This window comes from Oncorhynchus mykiss, chromosome 1, assembly GCF_057628025.1.
Source record: "Oncorhynchus mykiss isolate SJ-2025 chromosome 1, ASM5762802v1, whole genome shotgun sequence".
Taxonomy (NCBI): Eukaryota; Metazoa; Chordata; class Actinopteri; order Salmoniformes; family Salmonidae; genus Oncorhynchus; species Oncorhynchus mykiss.
Genome location: NC_143022.1, coordinates 66804394 through 66823002, shown reverse-complemented (window position 1 = coordinate 66823002; position 18609 = coordinate 66804394). Strand labels below are relative to the sequence as shown.

Below are 18609 nucleotides of genomic sequence, written 5' to 3'. Positions count from 1 at the left end.
GACCAGGGGCAAAATGTATGAATTTATGGTTGGATCAGAATAACCATTGGCCAGTACGGAGAATGAAGAATTAAGTCCAAATCCCTATCTTCATACATGGCTTATTTGGGAAAGGGGCAATTTGTGCTAGCTAGCCACCAGGACAAAAACACGAGATGCAATAGTTCAAGTTTTTTCTGTAAATTACCTTTTGCCTTTGATGTGATTGGTGTGAAGCCAAATCCAAACTTGCTTCCCTTGACACTTTTTTTTGTGTGTACCAGGACCATTCACAGTTGAGTTCACTCAACAGCTGTTTGGCTGTTGTTTTATATGTACATATGTTTATGAAGGTAGGCCAATCGCTTGTGTTCAATGCACAACAATGTCATACTATTTTTGACCAGACAGCATCAGCTAGATGGGCTACACATACAGAGACAGAGGGCCGTCGTTTCGCTCGCTCGATAGCTTTCTCCTGTGAGATACAATTCAGCCTCTTGAGAATTGAAGGAAAAGTATGAAACACAGAGAGACGAAAGATTTATTATAAAAAATAAAATAAAATCTTGCAATTTTTTGGGGGGAAGCCTAGCTTCCCTTGGCAACCATGAATACACGCCACTGCGGAGCGAATCTTGTATGTAGGGCAGCGCAGGCAACGCCTCTTCAAAACAAATTGTATATAGGCGGTAGTGTAGTGCATAGTGTAGCCCTTGCTGGGAGGACTTGAGAACTGCAGTTCATGATCGCAATGTCAGTTGTTTCTGTGGAGGTGCGGCAGTTGTTGCCATGACAGCATGTAGTTGGCAAACTCCCCTGTTGCCATCAATTATTAGCAATGTGCTACACATTCAAACGCATTTCTCTGGTCGTTTTTCAGCTGTCTTTCGCCTGTTTTGGAATTAAAAGAACCGCAGTGACAGTGAACGTTTTGTGGAACGCCGCATCGCGTTGCAACTTGCTGGTAGAACGGGGAACATTTTGAAAAAGTAGCCGGGGCTGTCCGTGTTCGGAAAACCTATTCATGTAACGTTAATCTTTCATTCACGTAATCTTTCCTGACCTGATACACTGTTACCAGGACAGTAAGCGAAAGGGGAAAAGCTTTACAGTAGGTTTAAGGCTATGGGAGTGACACTGCACTCACCCAATTCTACAAACACCCACAGTCTTGATTAAAACGAAATACAATGGGGACGTCTGGAACTGATGCAGTCGCATTCTCAGGGGAGGAGGAAGAAGAGGAGGAATACTATGAAGTTGAGCATCTGCCTCCACTCCTTGAAGATGAGGTGAGAGTAAACATTTATGTTTAGCCTACATTATTATTGTTCTCTCAATGGCATGTGTTATGTCAATATTGTGGACTGGGGTCCCCAGGGGACTGACTTTATTAGCTGTGACATGCACTTGTGTAATTCACTTGTGCACCTGGAACCAAAAAGGGTTCTACTATTGGGACAGCCGAAGAACCCATTTGGTACTTCTTTTTTTTTTAAAAGAGTGTATAGGCTAACCTATGCTCTTGACCGAGTGATTGAATGATTGAAGAAGACATGCTGTTTTCTAAGGTCTAATTTAATCAACAACATGCTCCCTCTCTCTCCCTCTCAGGACAACAAGATGAGATTAATGTGTCTGTGGCCTTTCCTTATAACTCTTATGGTGATCAGGGACCAGATTAATTGTACTCTGGGATGTACAGTAATATCCATGACTAGTTTACTGTACAGATGTATTGACCCCTGCTGTGTCCTCTCTTGGCTTTATGTGGATAATACGGGCATTCATTAAAACACTACCCCATACACTTAGTTTGAGTGTTTTAAAGTTCCAATGTTAAACAATGTACAGTGGGCAATATGATTCAGTGCAGAACAGTTATTCACCCCAGACGTGTTGAGCTGCAGGTCCCTTTGCAAGTATGGAGACTCCAGAGACACTGCAGGGTAATCTTGAGTGGAGGGCGGTATGTGCGAGGTCAGCCTGACAGATGCATTCAGCTGTAGCCTACACACAAGGGGAACAAGTGTAAACTTAATCACATTTTACCTTTGAATACTAAGGGGTTCATTAAACCACTAACAGCTCACCATGATTTCCCTCAATGACTTAGTCACCCACTTAGTAGCCCACCCAGAAAAAAAGTCAGTCGCTACCTCACTCTTCTTTTCGTTCCTCGATCTTATTCGATGTCCTTCTCTAAACCTTTGAGGTGTTCCACCAGTGTATAGTTGGTCTTATTAGAGCTCATGGAGTGAAGAGGGAAAGTTATGTAGGCCGGCATATTTAACTTGAGGAGGGAGAGGGAGAGACTCAATGTTTCTCTGCACTGTTCTCAAGGGCAACAGTCTATTTATAGGCTTACTGTATGCTGCTGCTTAGTGACATCTTTCTGCCCTATTATTGTGCCATATTCTACAGAATTATGGGTGTGCTTTATTCACCTTCTGCAACAAACAAATATATATTTTGTAACAAACAATCATCTCTTAGATCTCTCTCAGATCAACTGAAGAAGGATATTGTGTATTCACTCCAGTTCCATTTTTTTTATTTTAAATGTATGACAAAGACACAAAACCAGGGCCTGCAAAGTATCTGAGTAGGAGTGCTGATCTAGGATCAGGTTCCCCCTTGTCCATGTAATCTCATTCATTCTGGTCTAAAAGACTTGACTGATCCTGGATCAGCACTCCGTCTCTGAAATGCTTTGTGTATACAGGCCCAGATGTTTTACAGAGAAAATAGTCATGGAACGTTAGTGAGGACGGGACGTCCTAGTGATGAAGCTCATCATTCAACTTGACTCCCATTATGAAACAAATGACAACGACTGAAATGCCCATGTCCCATGAGACTAGGCTTTTGTGAAAAGACCGTGGTCTGTTACACTGTTCAGTCACATGCATAGAATGGAAATGCAGAGTATTGGACACCACCTCACAATGGAGCCGCTCTATCGCGGTACTAGCAAAGACTTCCTTTTGTGCTCGTGTGCCAAGCCAACAAAACATCCCGTCTTCTTCACATGATGAAAATGTCGAACATGCCATGAGATGTTTTCTATTTATGGATGCAATTAGGCTTCTTCATAACACCAATAAGTGCCCACTTGGCTTTCCACTGTTTGCAGCATGACATGCAAGGATGTAGGTGTAAGTGTGTTTATTGCTGCAGGACACTTACTGTATTACTTTTGTGTGTGCGTGTGTGTTACTCCTGTGTGTGTTTGTGTGTGTATGTCTGCGTGTGAGCACATGCATGCTTGCGTCGATGCCTGCCTGTGTGTGTCCCCACAGGAGAACGTGTCCCTGGCGGATATCCTGTCGTTGCGGGACATCTGTCTGACGGAGCAGGAGGTATGGGCGGTGTGTGTGGAGTGTGTCCTGGCCTTGCAGAGTATCGCCTCATCACCCCTGTTCCACACCCTGTGCATCACGCCCGACACCCTGGCCTTTAACGCCCATGGCAATGTGTGCTTCATGGAGCAGCTCAGTGGTGAGTCAACACAGCTCAACACAACCCGGCACAGCTCAACACGGCCCTCTCTACATCACAGTCGATGCGGTCTCCCTGTCTATTCAGGGTCACATTCTTTAGGGCACATACAAACGTTTAAAATGTTTTGCAACGGGAAACTAAAATGAGTGTGTCCTATTGGACAAGTCCAGGCAGTCCCTCCCTGTTTCAGTTAATGTTGTACCATTTGGTGCCTAATGAACATCACCCAGGTCTATTAGTTATTCAGGGGATTATCTGGTGTTTCGTCTCATACAGTACATATGTTAGTCAGTGCTGTCTGCTATTGTAAAAGGCTGAGGCAGCACTCTCTCCACTGATCGATCAATCTGATCTGATCTACCATGGTATCCTGAGGTCATAGATCAATATGTCCTTCCTATGGGAAGTCAAAGGGTCATGAAGATCAGGGCCCGTATTCAAGTCCCCCTTCTATTCATTATGATTTGAACGTTCAAACTGATCCTAGATCAGTACTCATACTCTGAGACGCTTTATGAATGGGTCCCTAGACTCTCCTCCCCATGAAAAGTTTGTTTCCAAACCACATCATATTCTCTTTTGGTCAGCAGTATCTGTCTCAAACGAAAATTACACCTTTACCCAAAATGATTGAAATGTAAAATGGCTGCATTTGCAAAAGAGGGCTGTTTCTTAATTAAAAAATGCTGAGCCTTTGTGCGATTACATCTGTGTGATGGATTTTGCAGTCGTCTGCAGTGCCTGGTCTCATTTGGATGGAGAGTGTTGGTGAAACTGAGTCACATCTTTCATGTTCAGGATACTCTGCCGCTTTCTCACTATGGCTTGTCCCTCAGACATTGTGATAAATCCTCTCTGCCAACAGACTAGCTTCTTCTCCTCTCAACAAACCTCAATCATCTGTCTTTTACCAAACAGGGCTACGTCACCACCTGTCACACTCACCTGTGTTGTCCCTTCCACACAAACGTACACAGGCAGGCAAGCAGGCACACAAACACACACGTATGGATGGACGCACAGACATACATGCGCACCGGATTCTCTCTCTCTCACACACACACACACACAAACCCATGCACACGTATAACCATTCTGGGATAGCCTCCCATTTTCCCCATGGCAACATCAGTAATTGATAAGCATTGATGAGCTCAACAGTGTCCACATTGCCAAGGGGATTGTTGCCACGGTAACAGACATTCTGGCGGTCAGCTGCCTATCGGTGCCTTTGACTCACCCTGGATTCACATTAGAATCTATTGCTGATCAGTAATTGGGTTGATTTGCTTTAACCACAATGGGAACCCCAACCAGCACTCATATGCCAATACTACTTTTCTTCCCTGCATTAGGTTTAATTGAGCTTAGGAGCTTTTTCTTGAATACTGATGCATGTGTGAGATCATCACGTGTCCCCTCAGGATTGAGCCTACAGAGTGACCTTATGTGGCCAGTTAATGACCAGCATGCAGCAGTGTTATAACTCATGGGGCAGTATCTATTCAATTCATTGGTAGAAAATGGCGTTATACTTTTATGACACATCGACCACATTGTAATACATATTCATATAAGCTCTCTCCAGTCCCATCTGGGAGAATATGGGAGCCTTAATCTAGATAGTTTTTTTCAATCATAGTGTTAGGGAGCACATTCCTTCACTCACTGAGTTCACTGCAGTCTCCTTCCTATGTGTTTGCCACTCCTGTCATATCTTAGAGCCAGCTTACCTATGATCTCTACCCAATAGTGCTCACGTCTCCTTGGCCCGTTTGTTCTGACCCTCTGGAGTGTCTGGCCTCCTCCTAGCTGGGAGCCCGTCATAACTCTAGGAGTCAGAGACAGCCCCAAATCTAGGCCTGACCTACTTAACTGCCTCTAACTGTGGTTAGAGGAGGCTGAAGGCGGGTGGCTTTATCCCTGCTTCCACCCCAGCACAAATACTGGCCTACTTAAGACTGAAGATGCTCCGCAGCGCAACACCAAGGCTCTGATCGGGAGATAGCTGCAGTCCCATTTGTGTGGGATTGTCTCTGAGCTAATGAATGATGTACAGTATGAGTGGGTAGTTTCATTGGCTTAGCACCTGGTTTTATAATAGGCCCCATATTGTCAATTAGGACTGATAGCAACACTACATGAAATAAAACATTTGTTACACATTTTAACACTGTATTGTTGTGTGCTCATTCTGCTGGACTGAATGATGTAGATGACTGGTTTTAAGTGGTTTTATTGGCTTAGCACCTGGTCTTATAATTAGCCCCATATTGTTACAGTTACGATGGAATCATGTGATCATATGTTTGTGGAACGGTAGGCCTACCAACACCACATATAATAATACATTTATTACACATGTTAACTAGATGTACTCTTGTACACGTGTCTTGCAGATGACCCCGAGGGCTCATTTATACCTCCAGAGTTTGACAAGACTGGCAGTACCTTTGAGGTAAGGGGGTTCTTTCACTACGAATGGCTACTTCACGGCATGTTTTGTGTCACGCTGTAGGCAGATGTTACAATGCATTCTTGACATTGAGGGTTGAGAACAAGTGAGAAAACAACAGTTGAGGTGCCTTTCGTTTACCAGGCCTTTTTTGGAGTGTTTTCTTATATAGTCGTGTAAGTGGGTTTTGGCGTTGGGGAAAAAGACTTGCACTCTGAAATATGTCCGCTAGAAAGGAAGTGATGAGATGGCTTCTCAAGACATTCTCTTCCATTTATTGTCATTACTGGACATAATAAAATGCACAATACGGCAACAGCCTTTTCACTGTTGAAATTTGTTTGATGAACACTGTGCCTACACATTAGTCCACCATACTTCATTTACTAAACATTTACATTACATAAACGCTATTTCAGGACAAACATGGTGGAACTCAAAGGCATCTAAAAACGTCTTTATGTATAGTCTTTATGTATAGTCTTTATGTATAGTCTTTATGTATAGTCTTTATGTATAGTCTTTATGTATAGTCTTTATGTATACTCTTTATGTATAGCAGCAAATACAGAGGAGAACAATATGTCTCACTAAGAAAGGATTTCACTCTCTCTCATCACATCTATCTTTCTGTCTGATTCACTTATTCTCTCTCTCTCTCTCTCTCTCTCTCTCCCTTTGGGTTGTGTAGCGCCATGAATTTATTTCCTATCTCGACTACATTTATCAGTTGCTCAATTTCAGGTTTAATGTGCGTGTCTATGGTTGTCTAATGTATCTAGTCTTCCAATATCTTCCAATGTACGTTAAGTGCGCCAAGTGGAGCGGCTGGGGCCGTAGAAATCTAATTATTTCTAGTAATTATATTTCTATGGCTGGGACCTGCTTGTGCACCCAACGGGAACTAGACATGACCTTTCAGCAGCTGGTGGATTTAACATGCTCTTGGCGTGTTTGTGTGATCTGGATCTTCTACCTTTCCCATATCCACCACATAAGTATGGGTTTACATTCCTTTGAATTGTTTGCAATACAGTACGTATCTTGTCGGAGATTCGACCTAAAAAAAACCCACCTGGTTCAGATTCATTCGAGAGCCAACATGTCAACCATAATTGCAACAGAGAGCACAATTCCCCCAAGTAAAGCACGAGAGAAGATTGTCAAATATCTGCAAGTTACAATAATAGTTCACTGGAGTAAAAGTGTCTGGCTTTTCAGCTTTCAGTCTCTTGAGTCTTACAATGAGACAGGCTCTCATGAAATTCACACGTATGTGCTGTAGTTTCATCTCCCCTCACTCCTGGTATTGCAGCCAATGATCTGACGAGATCCAAGGCAAATATGGAGAGATCATGATGCGTTTGTTAAATGAGGCCCCAGAATGCATTGCCTGCCAGGCATAATGGCTCGATTACAACGAACAGGCAGAACTTAACGCACTTGTTCAGTTTACCGCTGGATTTCTTAAAACACTACTAACGGGAGATGACATGCGCCTGCGGGCTAAATTGAGCTTGGTTGTAACAACAAAACCAATAAGGATAAACCAGCAGATCAGTTGATCTCTTGTTCTTACCATGCCAAGTGATTATGATACCAGACAGCTGGTCTAGATTCCCTAATCCCCTCCCAATTAAATATCGACCTATCAGGAGCATCGAAAACTATAAGGTTGTTGAACGTTAAAAAATAAATACTTATTAGAGTATAAGATATAGAAGTAGTAGGCCTATATTTCATTCAAACGTTTCGCTTTAAATGGCTAAATAATACGTGCCATTTTAAATAACTTCAGTTTAAGTTGAATTTATTTCCACCAGTGAAAACAAGTGATAAACAGATAAATACAGATACAAACAATTAATAATTAAAAACAGTGTGCAGGTGTGGTTGAAAGCCCATGGGATTATATGAAAACTACAAAAAAAACTATCTACAATACATAAGTACAAAAATAAAAAAGGTTTGTTCAAACAGATGACAAAACCTACTAATTATAAATGTATAACACTAATTGTAAATGAATAAATTCATTGATCAGTAATCATTTGTTTAAATGTGTGTGTTCATGTGAGAGTTAGGCTATATTGAGGAGATTACTGAGTCGGATCATCAGGCTGACCCCCAGTCTTCGCTTGAAGTTATTGAGCGATGATGATATTTTGGCAATGTGAAGACAGGAATTCCAGAGTATGGTACCTCTGTATCTAACAGAGAATTGACTATAAGATGCGGCAGTGGGGAGGGTGAAGGTTATCGCAGTGTGTTGTGTTATATAGATGGATTTCAGAATTAACCTGGAAGAATCCATTCAAAGGTTTAGGTAAACTGTCCGGGCGGTATGAGTATTTGTAGCTCGTCATCAAGCTCGAGACCCTGGGTCTCGACCCCGCCCTGTGCAACTGGGTACTGGACTTCCTGACGGGCCGCCCCCAGGTGGTGAGGGTAGGCAACAACATCTCCTCCCCGCTGATCCTCAACACTGGGGCCCCACAAGGGTGCGTTCTGAGCCCTCTCCTGTACTCCCTGTTCACCCACGACTGCGGGGCCACGCACGCCTCCAACTCAATCATCAAGTTTGCGGACGACACAACAGTGGTAGGCTTGATTACCAACAACGACGAGACGGCCTACAGGGAGGAGGTGAGGGCCCTCGGAGTGTGGTGTCAGGAAAATAACCTCACACTCAACGTCAACAAAACTAAGGAGATGATTGTGGACTTCAGGAAACAGCAGAGGGAACACCCCCCTATCCACATCGATGGAACAGTAGTGGAGAGGGTAGCAAGTTTTAAGTTCCTCGGCATACACATCACAGACAAACTGAATTGGTCCACTCACACAGACAGCATTGTGAAGAAGGCGCAGCAGCGCCTCTTCAACCTCAGGAGGCTGAAGAAATTTGGCTTGTCACCAAAAGCACTCACAAACTTCTACAGATGCACAATCGAGAGCATCCTGGCGGGCTGTATCACTGCCTGGTACGGCAACTGCTCCGCCCTCAACCGTAAGGCTCTCCAGAGGGTGGTGAGGTCTGCACAACGCATCACCGGGGGCAAACTACCTGCCCTCCAGGACACCTACACCACCCGATGTCACAGGAAGGCCATAAAGATCATCAAGGACATCAACCACCCGAGCCACTGCCTGTTCACCCCGCTATCATCCAGAAGGCGAGGTCAGTACAGGTGCATCAAAGCTGGGACCGAGAGACTGAAAAACAGCTTCTATCTCAAGGCCATCAGACTGTTAAACAGCCACCACTAACATTGAGTGGCTGCTGCCAACACACTGACACTGACTCAACTCCAGCCACTTTAATAATGGGAATTGATGGGAAATGATGTAAATATATCACTAGCCACTTTAAACAATGCTACCTTATATAATGTTACTTACCCTACATTATTCATCTCATATGCATACGTATATACTGTACTCTATATCATCGACTGTATCCTTATGTAATACATGTATCACTAGCCACTTTAAACTATGCCACTCTGTTTACATACTCATCTCATTTGTACATACTGTACTCGATACCATCTACTGTATCTTGCCTATGCTGCTCTGTACCATCACTCATTCATATATCCTTATGTACATATTCTTTATCCCCTTACACTGTGTACAAGACAGCAGTTTTGGAATTGTTAGTTAGATTACTTGTTGGTTATTACTGCATTGTCGGAACTAGAAGCACAAGCATTTCGCTACACTCGCATTAACATCTGCTAACCATGTGTATGTGACAAATAAAATTTGATTTGATTTGTAGATAAAAGTGCAAAATTGGCGTACATTGTTGTAAATAGACAAGATATTGAGTTTCTTAAACAAAAGGTGCAGATGGTGCCAGGTAATTAGAGGAGGTGGCTAGGCATGCAAATGTATTTTGTATGATGAGTCGTTTGTGTAGGTAGGAGGCATATGTACTGGCCCAGAAAATATTACAGTAAATGAGATATGGGTAAATGAAGCTCTAGTATAGATGGGAAGCAAGCCTGATGAACCAAACCACTTATCTATCTGATGATACCAACATATTTCATCACTTTGCTACAGACAAATTGAATATGATCTTTCCAGGATACCTTTTCATCAATTACAACTCAGAGGAATCTAATTGATGTGACTGGTTCCATTTGGTTCCCACTAATTGAGATTCTGGCTCTTTCTTTTTTTTTTTTACCTATTCTTACTAGTGAATACAATAAAGTTGGATTGTTTTACATTCAAAGATAATTTGTTTGTCTCGAACCATTCAGAAAAGTTGGCCTGAGTTCATTAATTAGTGATTCAATTTTTTTTTAATCAAATCAAATTGGTATCATCAGCAAAGAGAATGGGAAGTATGGTAGAAGCAGCGAGGTCATTGACATTGATTAGGAGTAACATAGGTCCAGTTATCGAGCCATGTGTCATGCCACAGGATATCTCGGCCCTGGTAGATGCACAGCTGTTTGCATCAGCAAATGATTCTCTATCATAAACATAACTATATAACCAATTATATGTATAATCGTGAAAACCATAATAATACAATTCAGAAAGTAATTTTGGATGAATCCAAGATTGTATTCATTGTTGTTAAGGGCTGTAAAGATTTTATCCACCAGTTGCAAAAGTGCCATATCTGTGATTTTCAAGTCTTTAGGAACAATACCAGTTCGCATAGATTTATCTAATTGACAATTACCATGGTAGATCTTCCGTGGTAAATGAGGAAATGCTTTATTTCAGTTGTAAGGAATTAATTTTCGAATAGATAAATCGCCATTAGTTTGCTCATAAAGTAGGAATAAATTGTTCCCACGATAATACAACCGGAGGGCGAAATGGTCTTGATAAATGATGGCTGCAATCAAGACTAAAAGATAACCTCTACATCCACGTTAGGGAGCGGTAATGTTGGTTGCAATTGAGATCAGCTCTGCGGGTTATTTTCTCCCGTATTGGTTGTTTTAACGAGAGATCAGCTGGCGATAATCTAGAAGCTTTCGACGGTTTTTAATGGATCTGAAGGCGCTCATATGAGGGAGGAACATTGCCTTGGCCTGGCCTACTGCAGCTTTATTGACACCTTGATGGCCTGATGAATTACTTCCTCAACCAAAAGCATGCCAACTAGGCCTGGTTTCCACCAAGACCCCAAAGAGATGCCCAAAGGACTTCTGCTGCCTATACTAATAAACAGAGGTTGTTATGGGATACAGTAGTGATGTATGGCTTCTTTTTTAGTACATGAGCTGATGACATGAGGTAAATAACACAAATTTGAAGTTTTAATTCCCATCTGGTTTAAAGTGAACATGTCCATACAGTGTAAACATGTCTAAGCAGTCTTATTGTTTTTTTTTAAATGATAAACAATTGCAGTGTGGTGAATGTTATGGGTCAGTTTGAGGTCAATGACGCTCTGAATCTTCTCCAGGGACATGTGTACTCTCTGGGCTCCACCCTCTCTGCCGCGTTGGACTTTGTCATTGAGCCAGAGCTGGAGGCAGAGCTGGGGGAGGAGATTCAGAGACTGCTGGAGCAGATGCAGGAGGAGGGGCCAGAGGACAGGCCACTCCCCCAGGTAACTTCACCATCATGGAGGAACGTTAATGGAGTGCTGTCTTTACGCTCTTATTATACAAATTACGGAGTGGCTGCGATTCCGAATTCTCTTCCCGATAGCACAAAATCCAATATTTTTGTGCATGTCCAGGGTTCTCTTCTTTACGCACAGTCTCTGATCTACTCATTTGGCTGCCCAGAGAACAGGCTACCAACAAACTACTCTGGCAAATTTCAGTGATGAATGGAGAATGGTGCTCATTTAATAACGTTAGATCAAAGCTGAATCGATGTCTGCAAGATCACAACATGATAGTATTCTACATAACATAACCAAATACAGTGCCTTCAGAAAGTAGTCATACCCATTGACTTATTCCACATGTTGTTGTGTTACAGCCTGCATTCAAAATGGATTGCATGTATTATTCTTCTTACCCATCTACACTCTATACCCCGTAATGACAAAGTGGAAATATGTTTTCAGAAATGTTTGCAAATGTATTGAAAATGAAATACATTTACATAAGTATTCACACCCCTGAGTCAATACTTTGTAGAAGCACCCTTGGGCAAACAGATACAAGAGACATGACATACTGATATGCAACTGGATGTGCACAGACACTGAACATGAGCAGCACCGTGTGGAGGAGCAGTGACAGTGCAATGTAGATAGGTAGTAATGGGAAGGTTGGCTATTTTTAACGACTCTGATCTTTTCGACTCGTTCAGTCAAAAGAACAAATCTTTCGGCAAAATTTTGTTCACTTGAGTGAGCAACGCCCAGAGCACGCAGGACCCTCTACCGGTGAACGATGAACTGAAAACTCGAAAGATGATTCTACAAGCCTCTCGTTCACCATAGTGGGCTTATTGGAGCTGTCATTTGCGACTGCTTTAAACAGTGTACATTTGTTGATTGCTAGGCATACAAAATCAATTATTTCTTGACACATTTGAAAGGAGATCTAGTCGTGGACGCAACCGGACTAGATTGTGAACGACTCTTGATGGAATGCATTGCTTGACCGCTGTGAGGTGGATAAGCACAATATCGCACAATATTCGTTCTCAAGTTTGAGTTTTGTTGAGCAGAGGCGGTGTATGTTTTGGTTCTATAAAGCCGTGTCCATCATAACATTCAATAATCAATTGAATTCCTTCTTGCACCATGCGATCAATCATTTAGTTCTAAACATGTCAATGTTCTTCTCTATGCTGCCTGTTGCACGATCTATTGTCCTTGCGCGCATATATGACAGAGAGTTATTGGTCGGAGCAGAGCACATGTCTAGATCCTCGTGAGCCGGAGGAGTGTGTATCAATCATGCTGTAGGACTTATTGGGGGCCAGCAGGTCAAACAAACGGCTAAAATTTAACAAGTTACTCGAATCCTGACTCGAATCAGTCAAAAATAGTTGTTCAAAAATAACAAATCGTTCTCAAACTGCACATCACCACAGATTGGGGAAACCAAAATGGAGGACGTTACAGTCCTGCTCTAAAAATACATAAAGCGAGTCGCACACTCTATATAAGATCTCCCAGTAATTTATTGGGTAAACCGCCAGCGTTTCGGCATCATTGTGCCTTCTTCAGGGTCACTAGTCATGCACCAAACAAGAATTCTGCACAGGGGATAAAACTCAAATATGACGTTTACACCAATAACCGGATGTATTTTCTTTTGGGAAACAAATGAAATCTGTTTCAACACTGTGTCCTCAACAGTGAGTCGTCAACAATGAAATGGCAAAACGTATTAAACCCCCTAAAGTTCATAGTTGTATATTTATATTAATATAATCTCAATGGTAAATGTGAGAAACCTACCCTTTCCATAGAAACTTAAACTTACCTTTGCATCACAAAGTACTTTATGTCTATGCTAGCTGATATATTATGTGTCTTCCTCTCAGGACCTCCTCTCCTTTGCAGAGGAAAAGCTAGTAGATACCTCTTCCACAGCCCTGTGCCGGAAACTCTCTTCTATAGGACGAAGAGTTCTGTCAATCGAATCCGTCGCAACATTTCAAGGTTTGCCTTTAGACACGGGATATGTCTGTGTATATCTATGTCAACGTGCATTTCTGTTGTAGTACACTGTGGCCATAACCATACTACCTGTGTATCTATCCACAGATGGGTGGCGTGGCTCTTGGGAGGCTCGATGGCAGCAGCCCAAACCCAACTGGCAGCTCCACAAGAGCATCGACTCTGAGGACAGTAGCTCCAAAAACCAGGGTATTGTCTCACATACCACGGCAGAGAACCCGGACTTAAACGACTCCAACGGCCTGCATCGGCATCACGTATGTGGAGCCTGGGACTCCACCCTTTGGGCTGACGGTATGGGGGATGTGGAAGAGAATGGATGTGTCAGAGAGGAGGACATGTTTGGTTCGCAGTTGGATAGCAGATCTCAGAATAGTTCTCCTGTACACAGGAGGGCTCAAGAGAGGGCTGGGAGGGTGAGGGGGGTTCTGAATCGTTCCTGCTCCGTTCCAGACTCCAATAATCCCCCCGCATTCCCGCCCGCGCCCCATGGGGATATAAGTGTCAATGTATCGGACCTCACGGAGATAGGAGCTGAGGAATGCATGGGGCACGGGTCTGTTTGGAGCACGAGAGGGGACCGAGAGAAGGCCCCTTATGAGTGCAATGACTCTGAGCAATGGGACTCAGCGAGAGACAGTGAGACATTAGAAGGGGAAAGAGATTCTACCCTGCCCATATGTGGTGCTGAAACAGATTCAGACAGTCAAAGTGGAACACGAGATGAAACCTCTTCGTCCCGCCCAGCTCAAGACCCGGACATGTTGGTCGACTCTGCTTGCAACATGACTTCAACCTCAAACCTTTACACTCCCAACAATCACATGACTAAAAGCATGCTGTGCCTCAATGAACAATCTCAGGATGAGGTGAGTTCAAGGATCCAATTCATGTACTGTACAATGTACGTAGATTTACATGCCTTCGTTTCAGGAAAGTTCTTGTTCACAACTCTTCGGGGCGGTTTCCCAGACCCAGATTAAGCCTATTCCTGAACTAAAAATCACTTTCAGTGGTGATTTGTCATTGAACATGTTTTTTTTGTCCAGGACTGGCTTAATCTGGGACTGGTAAACTGGCCAAGAGGGAAAGAAATGTTAACAATGTTCATTTTTATTGATTGTGACCTAGTGGATCTCTCTGAGGGATCTACTCACACGGAGTGGGCAGAGACCGTCTGTGAATGAGCTATGGGCCCTGTGCCATACCTGCCTCTCCACACTGCAGACCTACTTAGACTACCCAGGTTGGACTCCTCACTTCTTCAGTTAAACAACCACTGATTCTCTGCTCTGTGTAAATCAATGCCATGATTTACTAAGCAGTAAGCATCCCATCCCTCACTTTGTCTGGTCTCTAAACCACTTTGCTGTTGATTAAATTTATTATGAGAAACGTCACTATGGCATTGGCAATACATCATTTAAAACTTTGTTTAGTTCGACATACATTTTATGTCATTTATTAAAACGTCTTAACCTCTTAGGCTTACTCTTCTTTATTTCCTTCCTGAAAGCATACCTGTGCCTGGATACAATGTACGTGGGTTGTGAGGGAGAAGTTCTCTTCTTGAAACCTAAAAACACAGGTATGGCTCTTTTTGCTTATGCAGCACACGGTAGTCAGTAGTACTCTGTTTGGAATGATAAAGTTACTTTGCCACTTTCCATTTATTCTTTGCCTCTGTTTATGTATTTATTTACAACTGTTGTGACTTCAAATATTCAAAAGTTATCCTGAGAAAAGTGTCTGAAGGAACATTCTATGAAATGGATGTCGCGTTCAATAATTCAACGTGAATTTTCCTCGTAGGATCCTGCGATGCGTTTTATCTGGCCCCTGAATTCCAGGAGCATGGAATCGTAACTGAAAAGGTTTGCCTCAACTTCTGACATTCATCTTTTAAAATAAAACCTTCTTCTCCATCAAGTAGATGCTTTTGATTACCGATGAAGTGGGTGTCATCTGTCTGTCCGTCCATCCATCTGTATGTCTTTCTCTCGGTCCATTTGTCCGACTTCTGTTTGTTTTTAGGCCTGTGTTTATGGGGTGGCTGCCATCCTATGGGCCACGGCCAAGTTCAACCTGTCAGCCAATCAGAAGCTGGCTATGCCCAGGAAGTTGAAGATGCTGCTGCTGGAGATGGCCAAGAGGACGCCCATCGAAAGACCTTCCATTGTCGTAGCTAAAAAGGTAGTCATAGATTCAGCTCTCAACCACTCTAGTGAAAGCACATTCATCTATTCTTCTTTTGATCAATGTTTTAGTAGAAATTCATTTCATATGTAACATCATTTAGCATTTTTAATAGACGCAATGGTGACATATATATATATATATATATATATTGTGAATGAATGAGCAAAGTTTCTTTACTGTAAAGTGTGTTGCAATTTGAAATACGCTTTAAATGAAGTTTGATTTGATGAACAAATGAATGAATGAAGTATCTTAGGTGCTAAGGTATAAGATTTTAATTTGTCATGTTTCTGCTGTTACAGAGCTGTCGGGATTATCTATCACGCCTAGGAACGAACGCTGAGACAGTGTGGACGAATCTGATCAACAGAGTCCACCCGGTACCACTCCACTGTACCACTGTAGCTACTGTTTGGCAGGGGTAGTGAGAAACATACTGCCCCTCAGAGTGAAAGGGAGGACACATTGCTATTCCATTATTGTCTGTCGAGGATAACTCCCTCCCTTACCTTTCAGCCACTCACAAAGGACATTGATGCAGAGGATCAGAATGGATTGGACAGTAGAGTAAACTCAAGTCAGGAATCAACACGTATCAAGAGTGGTACGATTAATTAATCTTTTCAGACATTATGTTCAAGCGATTTTGTTGACCTTGCATCTACATACAGATTTGTGATCATCAAATGGTATTGATGTTATAACTGAGATTGTTGTAACTGTGTGTAGGGTTTGTGCCCATGGCCACTGAGAGCCAATTGGCTCCTGTACCTGGCCCTGTTCCCCATAGCTATCCAATTAGCGGAGCCCCCCAGCTTCCAGAGGCCTTCACTTCCCTTGCCACCCACTTCAACCCCATTGTCCTGACCAGGGAAGGGGACACTGAGGAAACTCCCCTTCCTGCTTCAGACATTGAGGAGTAAGCAGTATGCCTCCTTTCAATGGAGATAAGAGCTACCAGTCAAGGAATTATTTCACACACCATTGATTGTTTTGCACGTTGGAGCTTACAATAGTTGCTTTATTGATTGTGGCAGAGATGTCATTGAATGTTAGCACTGATTTCAAGAATGCATTTTTAATTATCACATAATTTTGTGTTGCAGGGCTATAAGTGAAGTCACAAGAGGCAATGACATCCAGCCTGTGCAAGAGGCCAAGGACCGAGAAACCCCCTCACACCTTGAGGACCTACCCCTACCTCAGTCAGATAGAGACCTACAGGACAACGGACAGGACAGCCCTGCCAATCAAAGGAGTGTGGTCACACATAACCTTTCCTCCACTGCCTCAAGTGGCTGGACATTGGTCAACTCTCCACCTCCCACCTCCCCCAAACTCAGCAACCAGAGGACTCCCATTTCCGACCACCCACTCCCTCCTTCGACCACCCAATTGACTTCGTCTTCCTCTTGCCAATCGTCATCCTGCTCTCATCTGACTGGTAGTGGTGTTTTCAACAACTTCCTATTGCGTCAGGACCCTTTAACAGGGCACTTAACCCTGGTGCCAGTGCAGATAACAGTCCCCGAGTCCCTTCATGGTCTGGAGCTCAATCTGCCCCTGACCTCAAGCTCCAGCTACCTCCAGGGTCAACCCACACATCCACGGGGCCCTAGAGACCATCTGACCCCTGGCCAGGGAGCTGAACCTCTTTTGGAATGCCTTAATGGCAGACCCTCGGACCCCAAAGCGTCCATGCCCCATCCCCACAATGGAGAAGTAGGTCCAAGGACAGGAGAAGGTGAGGGTGAACACCTATCAGAGTCCCATGGACCCCCTCAGGGAGACTCACTTCCTCCCCCCTCCCCCCTAATGAACCCTTCCCTACAAGAGGTTATTGGCCTACTCAGGGCAGAGTTTGCCTTTAATGGCTATCTGGAGAATGGTGTAGAGGATCTAGCAATGGGTAAGTAACATGAAGATTGATATTCATTCTCATGTAGCCTATGGCCCCAGATCTGTTTTGACAACAGTCAAACCAGTTCTTCACACCAGTTGGTAAGACCACACAAACAGGTATGGCACCAGGCTAGTAGCCCTATTCTCCCTGTTTTTCACCCGACTGAATTTAGTTAGGATAATTGCTTAATAGAGAGATGGAAAAAATATAAATTCTATTTGTCACATTCGCTGATTTCAACAGGTGTAGTAGACCTTACAGTGAAATGCTTACTTACAAGACTTTAACCAACAATTCAGTTCTAAGAAAATACAACAACAAAAAAGTAAGAGATGAAAGTAACAAATAATTTAAGAGCAGCAGTAAAATAACAATAGCGAGGTGATATACAGGGGGTACTGGTACAGAGTCAATGTGCGGGGGCACCGATTAGTCGAGGTAATTTAGGTAATATGTAATAGATAATTACAGAGTAGCAACAGTGTAGAAGAGGGGGGGGGGGGCAATGCAAATAGTTTGGTTAGCCATTTGATTAGATGTTCAGGAGTCTCATGGCTTGGGGGTAGAAGTTGTTTAGAAGCCTCTTGGACCTAGACTTGGCGCTCCGGTACCGCTTGCCGTGCCAGTAGCAGAGAGAACAGCCTACGACTAGGGTGGCTGGAGTCTTTGACAATTTATAGGGCCTTCCTCTGACAGCGCCTGGTATAGCGGTCCTGGATGGCAGGAAGCTTGGCCCCAGTGATGTACTGGGCCGTACGCACTACCCTCTGTAGTGCCTTGCAGTCGGAGGCCGAGCAGTTACCATACCAGGCAGTGATGCAACCCATCAGGATGCTCTTGATGGTGCATATGTAAAACCTTTTGAGGAGCCATGCCAAATCTGTTCAGTCTCCTGAGGGGGAATAGGTTTTGTTGTGCCCTCTTCACGACTGTCTTGGT

The 18609-nt window shown here is 43.3% G+C and overlaps 1 protein-coding gene across 5 annotated transcripts in view; it reads left to right on the top strand.

The window, feature by feature from the left end:
• Positions 1–356: 356 nt before the first annotated feature.
• Positions 357–18609, top strand: part of kndc1 (kinase non-catalytic C-lobe domain containing 1) — a 51767-nt gene continuing 33514 nt past the window's right edge. For 2 of the 5 annotated variants that reach the window (XR_016496542.1, XM_090237173.1), the window contains exons 1-14: positions 357–1274; positions 3285–3483; positions 5886–5944; positions 11382–11528; positions 13433–13550; positions 13656–14437; positions 14700–14814; positions 15085–15156; positions 15381–15442; positions 15603–15761; positions 16070–16147; positions 16284–16371; positions 16497–16686; positions 16874–17676. Coding sequence is in view for 1 of the 5 variants with exons in the window: in XM_090237173.1 (XP_090093299.1) it covers positions 1173–1274; positions 3285–3483; positions 5886–5944; positions 11382–11528; positions 13433–13550; positions 13656–14437; positions 14700–14814; positions 15085–15156; positions 15381–15442; positions 15603–15761; positions 16070–16147; positions 16284–16371; positions 16497–16686; positions 16874–17676 (2974 nt within the window). In the remaining 4 variants the exon portion in view is untranslated. Of the gene's footprint in view, positions 1275–2784; positions 3484–5885; positions 5945–11381; positions 11529–13432; positions 13551–13655; positions 14438–14699; positions 14815–15084; positions 15157–15380; positions 15443–15602; positions 15762–16069; positions 16148–16283; positions 16372–16496; positions 16687–16873; positions 17677–18609 lie in introns of those variants that run through there. The other 3 variants (XR_016496543.1, XR_016496544.1, XR_016496541.1) reach the window with 3 other exon arrangements.